The sequence below is a fragment of the Molothrus aeneus genome, chromosome 1 (genome assembly GCF_037042795.1).
Source record: "Molothrus aeneus isolate 106 chromosome 1, BPBGC_Maene_1.0, whole genome shotgun sequence".
NCBI lineage: Eukaryota > Metazoa > Chordata > Aves > Passeriformes > Icteridae > Molothrus > Molothrus aeneus.
In genome coordinates, this window is record NC_089646.1 from 27,430,731 (window position 1) to 27,448,239 (window position 17,509).

The following is a 17,509-nucleotide window of genomic DNA, read 5'->3' on the forward strand; positions in this document are numbered from 1 at the left end:
ATGTCCTTTCACACCCTACTGGTGTCCCACCCAGAGTCCTACATAATGATGATATTAACAATTTGTTGTTCTTCCCCTGAAGACCTTATTTTCTCCTTCTCCTTGTTGACTACTGTTTTCTTCACCGGGAGGGGGTCCTACACACTTGACTTATGCCTTGGTGCTCTGTTCAAGTGGAAATTTCTGTCCACAGAACCTTTCTGGTGACTGAGAGAGGTTTTTCTGTGACAGACACCTCAGTTTTAAAGTGAAGTTATTCATTAGCTGAGAAAATACTCCTCTGAGTCAAACCTACTTCTGGACACCAGGGCTCCCTCCTGGGTATTTGATGCTACCACCTTTTCCTTTTGAGGGCCTGGTGCAGCAGATGCCTCTTGAGTTGTGACTTGTATTCCTGTTGGATTGCTTGCTTGCATTAATGAGCTGTTACATAAGGTCTTCCATGGAAAAAGAGGGATGATAACTCCTCTGGGAACAACTGTGTCAGAGCTCACATGGAGGGAGCAACGTGGCCAAGAGTTAGTGGGGAGTTTTCATTCAGACCTAAAGTCATGGACCTTTAATAAATACCTTTACTTGACTTGCTGACAAGTTCTGAGATTGTGAGAAATTCAGTTTACTTTCTAATACAGCTTTTTACTCTCTGAGGTTCATATCACTTGCATGGCCTCCATCACTTGTCCAAAAACTGTCTTTGCACTGCAGACATGTGTCCAGAAATCTGTGGTTAGTGGAGTAAATAACTGGTTTGAATTGTAACTGCCTTTAAAGCTGCATAAGTAGCATATGTGTAATGCTAATTTCATACCCACTCTTACACAATGCATTCATCTGTTAGTTTGAAAAGCCTGTAATTAATTAATAAGTCCATCAATTAAAAATGTGTTCTCATTTCACATATCAGCCTATCCCTGTCACATCTTCTTTCTCCCCCTCCACAAAAACGAGAAAAAAAATCTTTCTTACTGAATTTGTATAGTTGCTTTTCAGAATTTTTACTTCTGTATGAAGATAATTGTCATTTCTTTTTATAAAAGTCTTCTTTAGACACCAATCTGTCATTTTGGATAAACGCATTTGTGCTAAGATCTTGTAATAACAGGACACCTCCAACTGTGTTGTCAGTTTTTTTGACATCTTGATTGCAGTGTGTCTGAAGATGTCTGGCACACATCGTAGCATGTGCCACAAGTGTAGGTAGCATGCTTGCCAGTTGTTGTCCTTGGGTTGCTGTGAGTTAAATGAGAAAAGTTCTACATTTTTTGAGCACTTTCTTTTCCATCTCCTATCTTTGTTTCTTACTGTACTTTGATGTGTGTGTCAGAGAGTAAAAATTATCTTGCTAAAAGCGAGTGTAGTTGCCATATGCTCTACAGTATAGTAAAACATTTCTGCATTTTAATTTTGCCCCTTACTGTGGTCTGCTGCTGTCTGGTATAAAAATCCATTTTTCAAAATCACATACTTCAGTACTCTCCATTTACTAAATAAAAATATTGTTCTGAATTTATGATGCATGAAATTATTAATGTATTTATTTTATACTGTTGGACCAATTAAATTTGAATGAAATATATTTTGAATACTGTGATCTCACAACATTTAATTCTGCAAACGTAGGGTTTACCATAGAGATTGTGTTTCAGAGTATATCTAGATGTAGTTGGTGCATGCAGATATCCTCTTTGGCAAAAAAATTACCTTCCCAGAGAAACAGAGGACCAGCTGCAGCCACAAAAAGAACTAGGTCTCTACTTCTGTTTCTCTCAGTGGTATAAATTTCAGAACAATTGTTTTAATGGTATTATTTTAAAGTGTGTGCAATTTCTTTTTATTGACAATCACATGAAGATATAAGCTATTGGCAGAGTAAAATGACATCAAAATTAGGGAATAAAAAGGTCTGTTTTCTGTATCTAATGACATACCTTCAATAGACAACTTGGCTGTAATTGTAATATATAGATGGCATTAATGGAACTCTAGTAAGTGGTGTGAAAATTTTACCTTCTTGAATTTCATGTGTTTAAATTCATAGGTTAGTATTACACTAAACTGGTTTTATTGTTTAGTGTTAATGGTGTTCAAAGAGGTGTCAGAAATGGATTTATCATACAGAAATCTAAGAGCATGAGGATTCAATGAACTTAAGTTCAAAAGGAGCTCTTAGGGGTGTTCTGAAGATCCAGACTTCAGAATTTTTGTGAATGTTAAGGAAAGGCAGCATGCATTTTAAGCAAAGTGTTTAAAAGTTACTTGATTTTCTTCAGCATATTTTCCAGTCAAAGGGGCAGCTGGTTGACTTAATACCAAATAGGTCAGAGGTGCAGTGATAATACTTGGAACCAGAAATGTCCTTTACAGGTTCTGTACCCTTCCCCCTGTTGTCCTTTCAGGCCTGAAGTAGTCATACTGTCTGTACAATTGGGTTACTTTGACAGGGAGCCTAAAGATTACCTCCTGGTGCTTTTACTAAGCAAGCCCTTAGGTTGCTTTCTGTTCCAATACCAGCAATTCCCAATAATTCATTCAGAATCATTGGATTGATCAACTTTAAATTGATATTCAGTATAGGATGGAATGATTTACCAAGTAGCAGCTTTGTATTTGCATATCTATGCATTTTGAAGTCATGAAAATAATACTTTTTAAAATTTTTGTTAATAGGAACAAAATAATTTTTCCAGCATGGCAAAATAAGGCAGGTAGTAGTAAGTTGAACCTTTGTTGTAGTCAGCTTTTAAGGGTTCTAAAATGATACATTTAATTTATATTTATATTCATGATTTATTTAGACTTTAGAGTATACTGAAATTGGCTCTTACCAGAAGTCACTCAAGAACAATTACAAAGTATGTTCTGTGAAACCTAGCTTCAGAGCCAACAAGGTTTTGTATTGCAGTTTTTTGTATTGCAGGTTTTGTATTGTTTGATTCAGCAGCTTTATTTGGCAGCATACACCAGGTCAGCAACAGTCTTACAGGCTAGATTTCCTTTCCTTCAGCTTTGTGGTGGACCAGATTGTTTTGATATTTTTATCAGCAATGATTAATGGCAATCTAGTTTGTTTTCTCCAGCTAAAGACCACCCCTTTTAGTTGTAACAATGGGTGGTCATTTAGTAACAATTTACTAAATGCCAGGTAGATAAAAGAGTAAATGTCTCCTTATCTGTCAGAGATCTTAAACTCTTTAGAGGTGTCACTAAGATTTATATACAAATTGGGGCAAAAAAATGAGTAAAAAAGATGGACTTTTTTTTCCCCCCACTTTAAAAAATGGCATATGTTTGTATTGTTATAGAAATAATGTTTAATGCCAACACATGTTATAAGAATCTAAGTAATTGCAGCACATTTGTGTCATTTTCTAGGAGGAAGGATAAAAACGATCAGGTATAAATGACTGATAAGTATTATAAAGCAACTATTTCAGAATGAAGGTAAGACAGTTTGGGGAGGTCATTCTAATTTTAGTAGACTGGTGGCACTTAGGCTAGAAAAGCAAATCTAATTACTTTCAATTGGTGAAGAAGCATCGGCGTTTGAAAGAAACTGATTTTATTTTGCCATGTGGATTGAGGACAGAATTGCTTCATCAGTAATGTTAAGAAATTTTTAGTAAGTACTTTTAAGAAAATGTTAAAATGTTTTGAAGTCTAAAGGAATTACTAATAGGTTCATTAGCTCTATGATATCAATGGACCATGTGTTTGTGCATTAGTGTTATTGCTGGAAAGGAGATTTGCTGGCATCTATTCAAAATTGTGTTATTAGAATTAAAAAAAAATACTTTGTGGAATGTTGCTTTAAGCTGATACCACATTATAAGGAAGGTGGAGTGACTCTATGCATGAGCTATATGATCTTGTATATCCCTAATGAAGTTTGTCGGTGAATGCACTTCTGCACATGACTTGTCCTTTCATTCTAGAACACTTTTTATTATGAAAAGAAACATTCTGTCATCTTATTTGAATTCTTATTGATGAGGCTCATCCTGTAATGGAAGACTATGTTTCTTAAGTGGTTCCTGCAGTGTTGCTTATTTCCTGAGTGTGGTTGCAGTATATTATGCAGACCTCTGTTTCTGTCACAAGGGGAGTTGGAGCATTGTTGCTATTTTATTACAGCCAGCGGGTAATGAAACAAAGTAAAAAATCACGTTGCTATTTAATTGCACAATTGAGTAATTTTACTGCTTTGAAAGGACAAATTTTGACTTGATTGCTGCATTAGATAAATAGCTGAATGTAATTTTTTAGTAAAGTCTTCACTGTGTTTTAAGTGTTGACAATTAGGTATTTTTTCTCTTATTGAATAGCAGCTAAATGTTCAGAATGTGGGATATGAAAAAACAGTTTTGTGGTGATTAGCTTTAGTATCTTTTTGTCATTCGTAGTAGTACTAATACAACTTTTGCACTTGTGCAAAATTTAAGTAACAAATCACTTTAAAGACACTGTTTTCCTAAATTTGTGGTAATTGAGCATGCATAGGCACCTAAGCAGTCATAAAGAATACCCTAGTTGTACTGAAGAGGAATGGAGAAAGTGAATGATTGAGCCTAGCTATAATTTAAAACCAGGTACAAATGAGAGTGCTTAAAAAAAAATATATATATTTCATCAGTCACCATTGTGGTGTCTCAGAATTGTCAGTTTGTACTCCAGAAACTATACTCTGGTTTTGAAGTTGCACAAGAGTTCTTAAGGTCAGTTCTACAATTCATTAAGTAGGTAAATTGTCTTTATTTCATGTGTATATTCTTTTGTAGTTGATTTGCGTGCTGAATGCAAAGTGGAAAAGTGGAGTGTATATTTTTGACTGGATTCTATTGACATAATGAACCTCTAGAAGAAAATCCAAGCACTCTTCCTTCCCTCCAAAAAATGTTCATTTTCAGGGAGAAGAGCTTGTTGCTTTTTTCTTGAAATATATTTCTTTACTCAAAAAATGCATTGAGTTTTTTTAAAATGTTTAGTTGCTTCAAGACTTGTTTTCTTACTTTTCTTCCTAATGGATATTCTGTAAGAACACAAAGTGTAGCTAGAAGAATAAAGTGAAACACTCTTCTTTCGTCTTGTTTTTTTAGTTGTAATCTAATACAATCATATAAAACAGGTGACTTTTTAATGTAAAGGAAAATGTAAAATTTTTAATGTAAAGTAAAATGTAAAATCGCTTTAAAATGTAAATTTTGCTCTAGCCATAACAATTTTAAAAGTAATTGTAAACTTTCTTGAGTATCTCAGTATTTCTCTTGAATTGTTCCCCCGAATCTGTATATGTGTATGTTTCCCTCTGAAGTCATAACTGGCAAGTGGCTGCTTCTACCATTGTCTCTTCTTGTATTGATCTTCCATTTGTCCTGTGTGTAGGTTGCTATGGTGTTGATGGAGAGAGTGACTCTATCATGAGTTCAGCTTCAGAAAATTCCACAGAGCCTTGGTTTTGTGATGCATGCAAATGTGGTGTCACACCTAGCTGTGAATTGTGTCCCAACCAGGATGGGATCTTCAAGGAGACTGATGCAGGCAGGTAAGACTGAATAAGTGATGCTTTGAATTTGGTGTCGTCTTACCTTTAAAAGATTGGGTTTTTTCCTATACCTTGTAGAGACTCTGCTCATCCTACTTTCAAGTAGGATGTAGGTGGGAGAAAAACTGCATGTTTTTATATTAGTAGCGCAAAGGACTGGATCAGTAATGTCAGGCAATGTGAAAAAGTAGCATAACAAAATTATATTGAGGATGTGCTAAAGGTATTCAGACAGACCTTATATGTTATGATTATTTAGAATTATGAAGATTTTATTCTTGATTTTTGAGAATATTCTTCTTTTTAGGATTGAATTCATGTCTAATTTGAGATTATGCAGATTAATTCTCATGATGTCTTCAGTTCCTGTCACATTCGAAAATAAATTAAGATATACATATTAGTGATAACTAATTATCTGTACTAAAGGCAAAAACTGTGTTATCAGGGCTGACTGATTTATGTTTAGTGTTGCTAGGTTTTGCTGCATGGTTTCATGGGTGTTGTTTTTTTAAGGTTTTTTTTTTTTTGGTTATTTTTGTTTTGGTTTGGTTTGGTTGTTTTTTTTTAAATAGACCATGAAAATTAAGGTTTTTTCCATACACTTTATGGTTGTATAAATTGCGTGTGTGTGGTAAAAAGTAAAGTTTACAGCTTATGAAAGCTGGGCTTTTCATAAGCTTAAAAAAAAAAGTTACACAAATGAGTCAAGGTTTGTAGTGAATAATTTTGAATCTTGGAGGTATTAGTGCTTTTTTAATACTTCTAGGGTTCAGATCATTGTTTCTGGTTTGTAGTAGGTTTAAGAGTGTATGTGCATCTTCCTTATAAAGCCTTTACACAACTAAGCAAATTGTGCTTTTCCAGTTGTTTTCTGTTTTGGTAATAATGCTTCTATAGGCAAGAAAATTACTCTTAAAGACTATAGGTCAATTGTGTAACAGCAAATGTAAGACTTGATATCACCTGGCAAATTTTATTTCAACCTTTTTATTCCTGTGTTCTGCAAACAATTTAAGCCCTACAAATATAACTTTCCATGCTATCCAGTAGAAATTATAAGTCAGCATTTTAATAATTGCCTAATTTTTTTTCTTGTGAAGGGGTGGTATGCTTTTAGTTAACCTGGGAGTATTTTCTTTGTTACATTGATTGTCTTTGCAGAAGCACATGCCTGCCTTGGTGACAGTGGGCATTATCACAATATTTTATTATTGTTATTGTATCTTTATTTGCTGGATAATAATGATATTGCTATCCTGGATGCATTTATTCTCCCAGATGAAGAGGTTATATACTGGAAAAAAAAACCAAATACCAATTGCTATTTACTAGTTGACATCATTAATACGTGAGAATTCCTGTGCTCTCTTTTTATTATTTATTTATAAATTTGAATTCTCATGGGTAGGGGGGCACTATAGACTAGGAGTGGGGTCTTGGGGCAGTGTCCATTATGTTTCCATTGTACTCAGTTAACTGTAATCCAGTTCAGTACTTTTCTTGATGTGTTAGCAGGAAGGCACTGCTGAGTAACAGATTCCTTTGCCTCACCATTGCTCTTCATCCCCTTACCACCTTTTAAAAATAAATTCTCCATATGCATCAGTGCTCAAAATAACACAAAGCAAACCTACTCAGTTTCTCTTCATAATCGAATTGGAATAATTTCTCTCTTTTTACATGAAAGGTCAATAATTAGAATAATGAGGTGCTTAATTTCTCAGCAGAAGCCTTTTCACATTAATCTCTGTTTCACAAGTATAAATGTGAATTTATGAAATTTTATTTCTCAAAATGCTATTATCCAAAAATATAAATTCTGTCCTTGTTTCAGTATGGAGTTTTTCTTCCTTCCTAATCAACATCTGTCATCATTGCTCCAAGCTAAATGGATGCTAAAGTAACAAGGAAGATTATTCTTCTTTGATTACCCAATTTGTCTTAATTACAAGCTTCTAAAACATGTGCAGCTAAATAAATGAGCAGGAAAATACTTAGAACTGGTATTAAAAGCAGCTGAAGCTGCTTCAGCTGTGAACTTGACTGACTTGTGTATGTTTTTTAATAAAGATTCAGGTCTGAGTTCACATATAGGTGGTTAAAGAAATGAGGCACTTGTGTGCCAATCACACAGAAATGGCAGTTTAAATCTGTAGTACTGCAATACTTGGGTGACATGTACTAAAACATTTTGAGAAGGTCAGTATGAAGCAAGCAGCCAGCTGTTGGGTTTATCACAGATAAACTCCTACAGAGTGCAGCAGCATTAAATACACCAGTGGAGCATGAAAAAACTGTGCAAATTAAATTGAGAAAGCAGCTGCTTGTAGATGTGTATCTTTATATTGAACTTCAGAGAGTATGTTTAGTATTAAAACTTGCTATCAAAAATCTCCAACCAGAACCTTGGATTTTTGTTAAGAATAATAGTTGTGGAGATATGTAACTTCTGTTTATAAGGATTTGTTCTCTATTACACACCTTAATTTAAAGAAGAGTATAGAAAAGAAGCCATATAGAATTCAGATGTTTTTGTTTACAAACAAGAAGTTTATTTATCTCAGGGTTGCAGGTCTCATTCTGTGTGTTGTATTTTACTTTTTTTTTAAATTTTGTTTTAAAAACAAGTACAATATGCTCATGTCAACAAGGTATTTATTTTAGTAAATCATAATGTTTACCAGAATGTGCATTTAAGCATGTACATGTGCTTTTTTTAGTAGAGGAGCATTTCATAAAAGTATGGTGGTGATTTAGGCCAAGCTATTGCCACTCCTGGATACAGCGTGGAATGGCAGAGGTGGTACCTGGTGCTCCACTGCTCCCCTGCAGGGATAGGTTGTGCCTCCACTGGATTTATGGGGAGTCAGACAGAAGATGTACTTTTCATATACTAATGAGAAGAATTGGATATTTTGCATGTAACATTGTATTCAGTTAGAGATTTTTGGTGGCATGCTGGAGTGTTTCTGCTGTAATAAAACCACTGATGAGGTTTTCTCCCTTTCTGAGCAGCAAGAAGTTTGGCAGAATACTTGAGTGTCTCAGCTTGTTCTCTGGCAGCTAGCAGGCTGCCATATTTGTACTAGATTGTTTAAACACGAGGTTGTAACTCATCTTTAAGTTTTCTTTGCTTCTTCCTATGGTAACAGTGCTGTGACCAAATAATTTTGTGGATGTGAAGAACACTAATAAAATTTGTGGAGGCAAAACAATGCAGTTCTTGCATATAAATGTGTATTTGGGATATACATATAATTCTAATTGTTTTAAGTTTATATGTTTTAAAGGGATCTTACTACTTAGCATCCCAAGTCTGAGTCATTTAACCACAGGATAAATACTTGTTTTTAAATACACAAGTGAAAAGAATCTTGTCAGATATGACACAGTGGATCAGTCAGTGTTGTGGCTTGTTAGATTTACTGGGAAATTTCTTACAGAGTGAAGCAATTTAGTAGCTTTTAAGTACTTTCTTACTGTTACTAGGATTTTTCTGTTATCCAGTTGATATCTTGGACTGTTTTGGGGGAAAATGGTAAGTAAATAGTCTGTTCACCAGTTTTGTGCATTGAAAGATCATTGTTCTCTTTTGTAAAGACTGAAACATCTATGTACTTTTGAGCTTGCTACTGAACCTTTCATATTTTGCTTTTTTGGAATTTCTGACGGGATCTATGATTCATAAATAACGTGAAACTTAATAAATCTGAGTGTGATAAAGTCCAGCGTTGTAGGTCTAGGGACCATTGATGAGAAGTGTGCTCCTTTGGGAAACCAGGGCTACATGGAGCTCCTGAATAGTATAACCATAAACTTCAGTATTTCTCTCCTCTGTAAGCAACTAGTTAATAACAGTAGCTGTTTTAAGTGCACTTGAACCCAGGATGTTATTGCTGAATAATTCCGTATAACTGAATTTTTTAAATGGACATACAAATGAAAGAGGAGGGAGAAGAGATAGACTAAACAGTGGTAGAAGATTGGGAAAAAGAGCACAGCAGCATGGGTGCAGATTTTAGCAGGTGGTAACAGGTCTGTACTGAATCCCTGGTAAAAGAGACAAGGGAAGAAGTGTTTCTCACATCATCATGAGTCTTCTTGAATACAGGGAGTAGATTCTATTATTTGATTAGAACAGAAGAGAGTTTTAGTCTTCACTAGTGTTACATTTACTGTTAAACAATAATGACTGGAAGATTGTAAAGTGCTGAATTAACACACTTGCTGAGGCTATTTCAGCTCAGTTATGTCTGAAGTCTCTAGCTGTATTATGTATCATGTGGGACTTTATAGGTTCAGAGTGTTAGCTACAATCTCTGCAATTGAAAGGCCATTTTCTTGAATATCTTAAAATAATAAAAAAGTAGCAATCTTGACCCTCCGTCTATCGCAGTTTTTTCCCACCTGATGCAAGGAGTAGCAAATACTTCCTGAATTTTGATAAAACAGTAAGATTATTTGCAGTAGTTTGTCTCAGTTAATTTGAGTCATGCATGCTGTGCAGAACAGATTTTGAGTTTGTCACTAACTTATGGTTTGTGACAGTGGGAGCTGGATCTTTTAGAAAATGTTCATTGCAAGAACAATGGAAGAAGAAGACTAAGAGGAAAATTTGTATTCTGCTGCAAGGCTATTTTTGGGTAGCTGAGAGCTTCAGGAGGTTATGAAGATACCTGTCAAGAGCAGTCTTGAGGCTTGTGTGGCATTTGTTTACTATACTCTGAGGTCCAGATTCATTTTCTGCCACTCAGGGCTGAAGATTAGACCTCCTGCTCTGTAGTTTTTTTTTATGGCCAGTGAAGGGAACAACTAAGTAAACTAAGTGTGTTTATCTGAGTTTCAGATAGGCCTTTTTGTTATACAGCTCAGATGTGTTTATACTTGAATACAAGTCCTCTCAATGTTGCTTAAAACTAACAAGTTTTGGTGATCCTAACAAGTGCAACTAACAGTGCCAAGTCTGATTGATGCTGTGTTGTAAGTGTTTCATAGCTATATGCTCAGAGCTCAGTGTTGCTGTGACTACCTGTATAATTTTGTTTGTTCCCTTCCTACCCCCCGCCACATTATGAAAATATCTGTCTGCCTTAGCTTTATAAGTGATATCAAAATCTTCATACACCTTTCATGTTCCTTGAAAAGTGTGTGGAGCCCTTGGAAACACCATCAGAAAGTGAAGGTGATGGTAGCCCAGCCCATGATCCAGACAGGCAGAGCAGTCCCAGTGCCTTTGAAAGGCATTACTCCATGGTTCATTGTCTGAGCTCTTGAATTCCAAATAGGCACTCCATCCCTGCTTTTAATCTACTTTCCTTCAAGTGTTTCAGCTAGCATCTGCAACATTTACAAGGCATTTTGAAATCTGAAAATGGTGAGTATAATATAGGATCAAAATGTTGGTAACAGTAACCTAATTTTGTCCGCTGTTTTAGGTGGGTCCACATTGTTTGTGCCCTCTATGTTCCAGGAGTGGCATTTGGAGATATTGACAAGCTGAGGCCGGTAACACTAACAGAAATGAATTATTCCAAGTATGGTGCAAAGGTAAGTTTAGAAGAGGTGTAGTGGCAACAAGTGGCTGTATTTTATGTTTTAACATGTAATAAGAATAAAATGCATCTTCCCAACTTTATTTTTCTTTTTTGTAGCAATTTTGTAGTTTGGTTAAGGACTAAAAATGAGATAAAGTTTATTAATGGTTGTTATACCTACAACTTACATGCTCTTCCCTCCATCTTTCTGTCTGTTCCCTTAGCACCATTCTCCATAATTTCTGTCACCATTTTTGCCCAGTTGCCCTGATTTTTTACAGAGGTGCTAATGTCTTTTGAAGTCAGTGGCAGATTGACAAAATGTGAATGGAAAGCAAGGAGGATTCATAAGATGAGAAATAGGAGGTTAAGTTGATTAAGAAAGGGGCAGATGTGCCTTCAGTAAGAATGACTTCAGAGTTCATATGTAAGCCAGTATGCATACAACAGGCTGTTCCAAAGCAGTGTTTACTAAAATCCACAGCAACATAGGACCCTCAACTTGAACTGATACATGGTTCTAAAGTTAAAATTGTTTTACATGTAAATGTTTTCAGTCCAGATCAAAAGTAATCATGAACAAACCATACAGAAAACCATTGTAGTGGGCAGAGGGCAGCACTCATTAGTTTGCTAAATACTATTTGTCTGGCTAATGGAGACAGTGTGGAGAAGCCATGTCTATCAGGCCAATGTGAGGAAATGTGGTTGGTTCGAAGTCTGCAGCTCTAAAGCTTCATTTCTGCCAAGTCACTTTTGTTTTCTTGATTTTTTTCTACTTGTTAAATAGAATACTAAATGAAAATGTGTAGTGCAGTTTTAAAAATGGATACAATGTAGACTAAATAGACTAAAACACTTTGGAGTAGCCCATGTACAGTACACCTGTATCAGGAGCCTGGGCCTGCTGAGGCATTTAGCCTTGTTCAGAAATGTTTGGGTTGTAAAAGGTTGGGGCAAGCACGCCAGACTCTGCCAATTATTGTTGAAATGAATAACACTCTTTTTTTTAATAAGTGATGTATAGGATCAGGGAAAAGAATTTGGGCATCTTTTTTTGCTGTGAGTAAGGTGAAAGTGACCTGTACAGGTGAAGAAGACTCATTGCTGTTGGAAAGCTGTAAATCTTGTTTGCTATATTAAGTGTGGAAGTTACAGCTCATTTTGCTACATTCTCCCTTCAAAACCAGCATAATATAATAGATTTTTAAATTTAATTTCTTATCTGTTAGGTGTTGCAGCTACACAGCTAAAGGGTGCCTTTCTAGTGTAGCATATGTGATGTTTTGAGATTCTTCAGTCACTGAGTTTTCCTTAGCATTCCCTTCTGTTGTTTAGCTTTCTGCATGGTGATATTTTCTCTAGGTGATAGACAGCTTTGCTCTCTGTTCAGCAAGTAGAAGTCTAGGAAATGCATGCCTGTATAATTTTAGATCATCTTTATGCACTGGAGAGCAGCACTGCTCAAGCAAGGCGTGTTCCCATTTCCTGCTTATCTGCTCATTTCTCTAGATTGCTGGCACAGGGATTTGGTCTGAAATTGTGGAGAAAGGGACTGAGGAATTGATCTGACTGAAAAATTAGTTAATTGTTTTTTTCCAGGTCGTATTTGGGGATGTCAGTTGGTTGTTTTTCAAGTGACTGTGCCTAGAATGCACATATCTGAAGCCATGGTTGCTTAATTAAGTGAATCACAACCATCCTTACTGATATTTATGATTTTTGAATATTTGTTTCTGCACTGTCACATGTTTACTCCTCTGTCATTGCTTATCAAAGGACATGTACATAAGTATCTATGGTTTCCAGTCATTTAGAGCACTGCTCTTTTATTGCTGTTTGTCCTCAGAACTCATTGAACATTTGCTGAGGAGTGGTGGTTTTTTTATACCATGGTTATACAACTAATTGTGCTTGAATTGCTTTGATGTTATTTTGTTGTTTTGTTGAAGGGGAATGCAGTACATGGAGGTTCATATAAAAATTCATCTAACATGCTGTTTAGATTATTTAAGCACTTTACCATTGTTGAAAATGAAATTAGTAGTGGGAGTTGAGAAAGCAGAAAGCTTTAAGTGGTGTCAGCTGTTGGGAGCATACTTGGTTTCTGTACCACACAGGAGTCACCTATCAGTTTAGTTTTTATATATGGCATAAATTATCAAATATTAGGTGAAGTGCACCTGAAAAATTTGCTGTGGCCTTTTCCATTCTTCTTTATGAAGGAGTGCAGCTTTTGTGAAGATCCTCGTTTTGCCAGAACTGGTGTGTGCATTAGTTGTGATGCTGGGATGTGCAGAGCTTATTTCCATGTGACCTGTGCTCAGAAGGAAGGCCTCCTCTCAGAAGCAGCAGCAGAAGAGGTAGGTATGGAAGGATAGAATAAAAGATCTCTATTGAAAGCTTATGGAGATGACCTGAAATGGTAGCTGTTTTGTTCACAGGTCCTGAACAAAGTTTTTAAGTAGGTAACAAGTAACGGAGTAAGGGAACTGTACATGAAGAGCCTTCACCAAATTGTCCATGTCTGAGCATCTTTTGAAACTGACTGGAAAAAAGGACAGAGAAAGTTAACACAGAGCTTGGCTTAACAGACTGTCAGTCAATACAGACAGGCATTCTATTTCCTGAACTTCACATAAGGTGACATACTTACCTAGCTGTTTGTGTCATACAGTAATCTGTTTCATACCAAATAGGAAACTTGAGAAATCAATTCTGATGCCACTTTTTCATGTATGTTTTCCAGTATTTACTTCAAATTGTAGTACATAGATATGATTTTCCTTGTTGTAACATTAATCTTTGGAATCAGAATAAAAAGCAAGTATTTATAACCTCCTGATAACTTCTTAATATATTTTCTTAACAGTTTTTTCCCTGTAATATGATCTAAAGCAATTCAGATTTGAAGTTCCTACTTCCTGATTCATTTTTATGGTATAAGTACTTTTAGGTTGTCCAATTTCTGATACATATCATTTGGATTAAGCCAGTCGTGTTTGTAGCTTCACAATTTAGTTTTTTGCCTTAGGAAGTGGCACAGGTAACACAAAACCAAGCATTACTTTCACTGTTGATATTGACACTTTTGTTTCCAAAAACAGTGGACCACTAAGGGATTCATGAAGGAATCACAAAATACTTTCTTCTGTTGGACTGATAAATAGGAAGATAGCACATTACCTCATTGTTGTTGTCCTTAATAGATTATGTGTAAGGTTGAGTCTTTAAATGCCCTATGTGAATTCCCTCTGGCTATATGTATCTGCTTGCCTTTCCACCTTAAAATTTTGTTGCATGTTGTCTGCAGTCAAATTTTTAATCAAGGTCTCACATCATCTCATTTTAGGACACAACTAATTTTTGAAGTAAGCTGTCTCATACTGTGAAAATCTAAATTAAAATAAAATGTGCTTGTAAGGAAAGTCAGAGTAAATTTTATTAGTCTATGTTTTATAAGTGGAATAAAGGAAAATTTGATAGGCAGGTAATTTATTAATATTTGTATTACTTTATGAAGAAAGAATGCTTTAATTTTTTCTTAGTTTATAGATTTATGATGTTGTTTGTACACTTTTGAAAGTACAAAGGCAATTAAATGTGTTTCTCAAACCATGTGTCTTCATGGCTCAGATACTTGTAGTCTGCTTGCAGGGTTTGCAGATGCTGAAGTTTCTATAAACCTAGCCATGATAGTGTGCAGATATGATGGAATGAAAAATGGGAAAAAAATCATCTGAGAGGTGATAAATCATTTGAGGGTATAGCCACCAAAATGGTTGGAAAAACATAAGAGAAACCAAATATAGTTTGATAGTATTCAGAATTATTAAGCACTTTTAGGATTTCATTTAAAAGGCACAATGAATCAACAGGAAATGAATACATCTTATATGTTAAAGGGATTTGTATTTAAGAATTTATTTTGCTGGGATTTTTTTCCTGGGAATGCAAATATAGTACAGAGATGGACTGGGAGAGAGTTAAATCGTTAATGCATTTAGAAACGTTTAGGATCATGCAATGAAAACAATGGAAAAACAGCTTATATTGTAAATTACATCAACATGACAAAATTGATTTAGAAACATATTTTTTAGTTGTTTTTATAAACATGCCCATTTGAACAAGTGAACTGATTGCCAGAATGTTTTTGCTTCAGAGCCTTTTGGCCTTACTTTGTCTCACTCTGTTTTCATTCCTTCCCCTTTGTTTTTTCTGAAACAGGATATAGCTGACCCTTTTTTTGCTTATTGTAAACAGCATGCGGACAGGTTAGACAGAAAATGGAAGCGGAAGAACTACTTGGCATTACAATCTTACTGTAAAATGTCCTTGCAGGAAAGAGAAAAGCAGCTTTCACCAGAAGCTCAGGTATTGTATTCGTGGCACAAATGCCCCTGTATTAATAATCCATATTAAACAAGACAGAAATTAAGAGAAGGGAAAAGTGTTATTATAGTAGAAAATTAAATGTGGAATATACTGATAGTGCATGGTCATTTAACAGCTCGCAGAACTGTTTGTAGGGTTTGGTCTCTAAGAACAATTATCTCTATATATGATATAGTTATATCTCATATATATTATATATCTATTTCAATAAATATCAAATATCTGTGCATGTCTGAATTGAAAAATATTACTTTGCTTTTGAGGTAAAAAGTTGGTAATTACTTTTTCATTGTAATTTATAGATTTTGTTTAATATTTTCTTCAAGATTCTGAAGACAAAAGGCCAGAAAAAGTGGGCTTTTCTATTTCTATCTGAATTTCCAAATTTGTAGGTCTAAGTGGAATTCTGTGTGCCAGGTGTTTTCATAGTAATGACTTCCTAGGAAAAGAAATAATGTATGCACAGAAGTGAGTCTGTGCTACTGCGTGGGAGTTGTCTGAAAGCCTTAGGCAAGTCTATATCCCTGTCTACTGACAGATGCATTTAAAACTGTTTAGTTGCTGCAGAAGCTCAACTGATAAAAGTCCTGTTGATACAAAGGTTTCAATTCCTCTGAGGGAATCTGCATACTTTCATTTTTCAATGTGTGTCTTTTATTTATTTTTTCTGATTTTGAGGAATTTCTAGCATAGTTTGCTTCACTGCTTAGACTGAACTACATTCCATGGAAAAATCACACCTGTCTAGAAAAGCAGCTTGTTACCTAAACAAAACCGCCTGATTATTTGTAGAAAGTAGCAGATGCTGTAAATAATGGAAATAATTTATGGGAGAGGACTATCTGCTTTTTTTTCTGAAGTGAGAATTATAGCATAATGATAAGAAAATATTGTTTCATATTATCAAACTTGTTATTTAAAAAATATTGCCTTTCCAGTTCTTCAGAAATCTTTCACAGGAGAATATTAATTTAAAATTATCTGTGCTGTTGAGAATGAGCATGAGCAAATTCATATTGTAGAATTGTGAATAAAAGATTTTTGGAATATTGAACTTCATGTAGCATGATTTAAAACTGGCTTCATAATGCTTGCTGAATATACTCGGCTCTCAGTTATGTGAAATGCACCCGTGTAGTGGAGACATTACAATAATATGAACACTGCCCAATATAATGGTAAGTGCTGGTTGTGCAATATCAGTTTGGATCCAGCAGGGCATATTAGCTCTGTTTTGTGCTTGTATTAAGCAGTGCTGATAATGCTGATAAGTTCCCAGCATTTCCCTTTCTCTCTCCTCTTTTCCCCAAACCAAGACCCTGCAATTTTTTAATCTAAAGTATTTAGATTAAATTTTTTGAAACTGAAGAATGACTGCTGAAAACTGCAGGTGCAGTTACTTGACATGGTGTCATAGGCACCTTGATACAAGTATGACTACTTGCATATGTTTTGTACAACCTCATGTTTTCACTCTTGATGGCTTTGGTGTTGTACAGCAGTGGCTGTAGGTTGTCTGCTGGATGTGGGTCCAAGAAAAAAGCCATTGGGGTCAGAGCTGGCCTGTAAGTTATATTTGCCTTGTTTCTTGGTCATTAATGTTCAAGGTAATGTGTTAAACTGTCTGCAGTACTACCTCCAGTGATCCTGTTTGAAATCAGAGATGTTCCTTAACCATAGTGTGTATGTATATACACACCTTTTGCTTTTGTCTCAGGAGTATCTTACACCATATGGTGGGGCGGTCACATTAGTTTAGTTTCTTCTTTGTGCAGGAAAGTAAACAGCTTCTAACTGATAGTCAGCTGGAGTTTTGCCTCTGAAGGTTTGTGTGTTGATGTCAGTTTCTGCCAGAATTGCCACTTCATAGAGTTCCCTCAAGACAGCATTTTCCAACTGTCAGTAACAGCTTGATCTTCTGGGGTAGATCTCCCAGATGGTCACAAATATACAGATGTCATCAACAATATATATTGTGAGCTTCTCTTGTCTGCTTCACTTCTGTTGGGTTGTGTTCTTGACAAATTATAATCAG

General features: G+C 35.4%; 1 protein-coding gene across 4 annotated transcripts in view; it reads left to right on the forward strand.

Moving 5' to 3' along the window:
- PHF14 (PHD finger protein 14) overlaps positions 1-17,509 on the forward strand; it is a 163,400-nt gene that overhangs the window by 21,611 nt on the left and 124,280 nt on the right. For all 4 annotated transcript variants that reach the window (XM_066553910.1, XM_066553918.1, XM_066553928.1 and 1 more), the window contains 4 exons: positions 5,380-5,539; positions 10,978-11,089; positions 13,302-13,439; positions 15,307-15,453. In XM_066553910.1, coding sequence (XP_066410007.1) covers positions 5,380-5,539; positions 10,978-11,089; positions 13,302-13,439; positions 15,307-15,453 — 557 coding nt within the window. The remainder of the gene's footprint in view (positions 1-5,379; positions 5,540-10,977; positions 11,090-13,301; positions 13,440-15,306; positions 15,454-17,509) is intronic.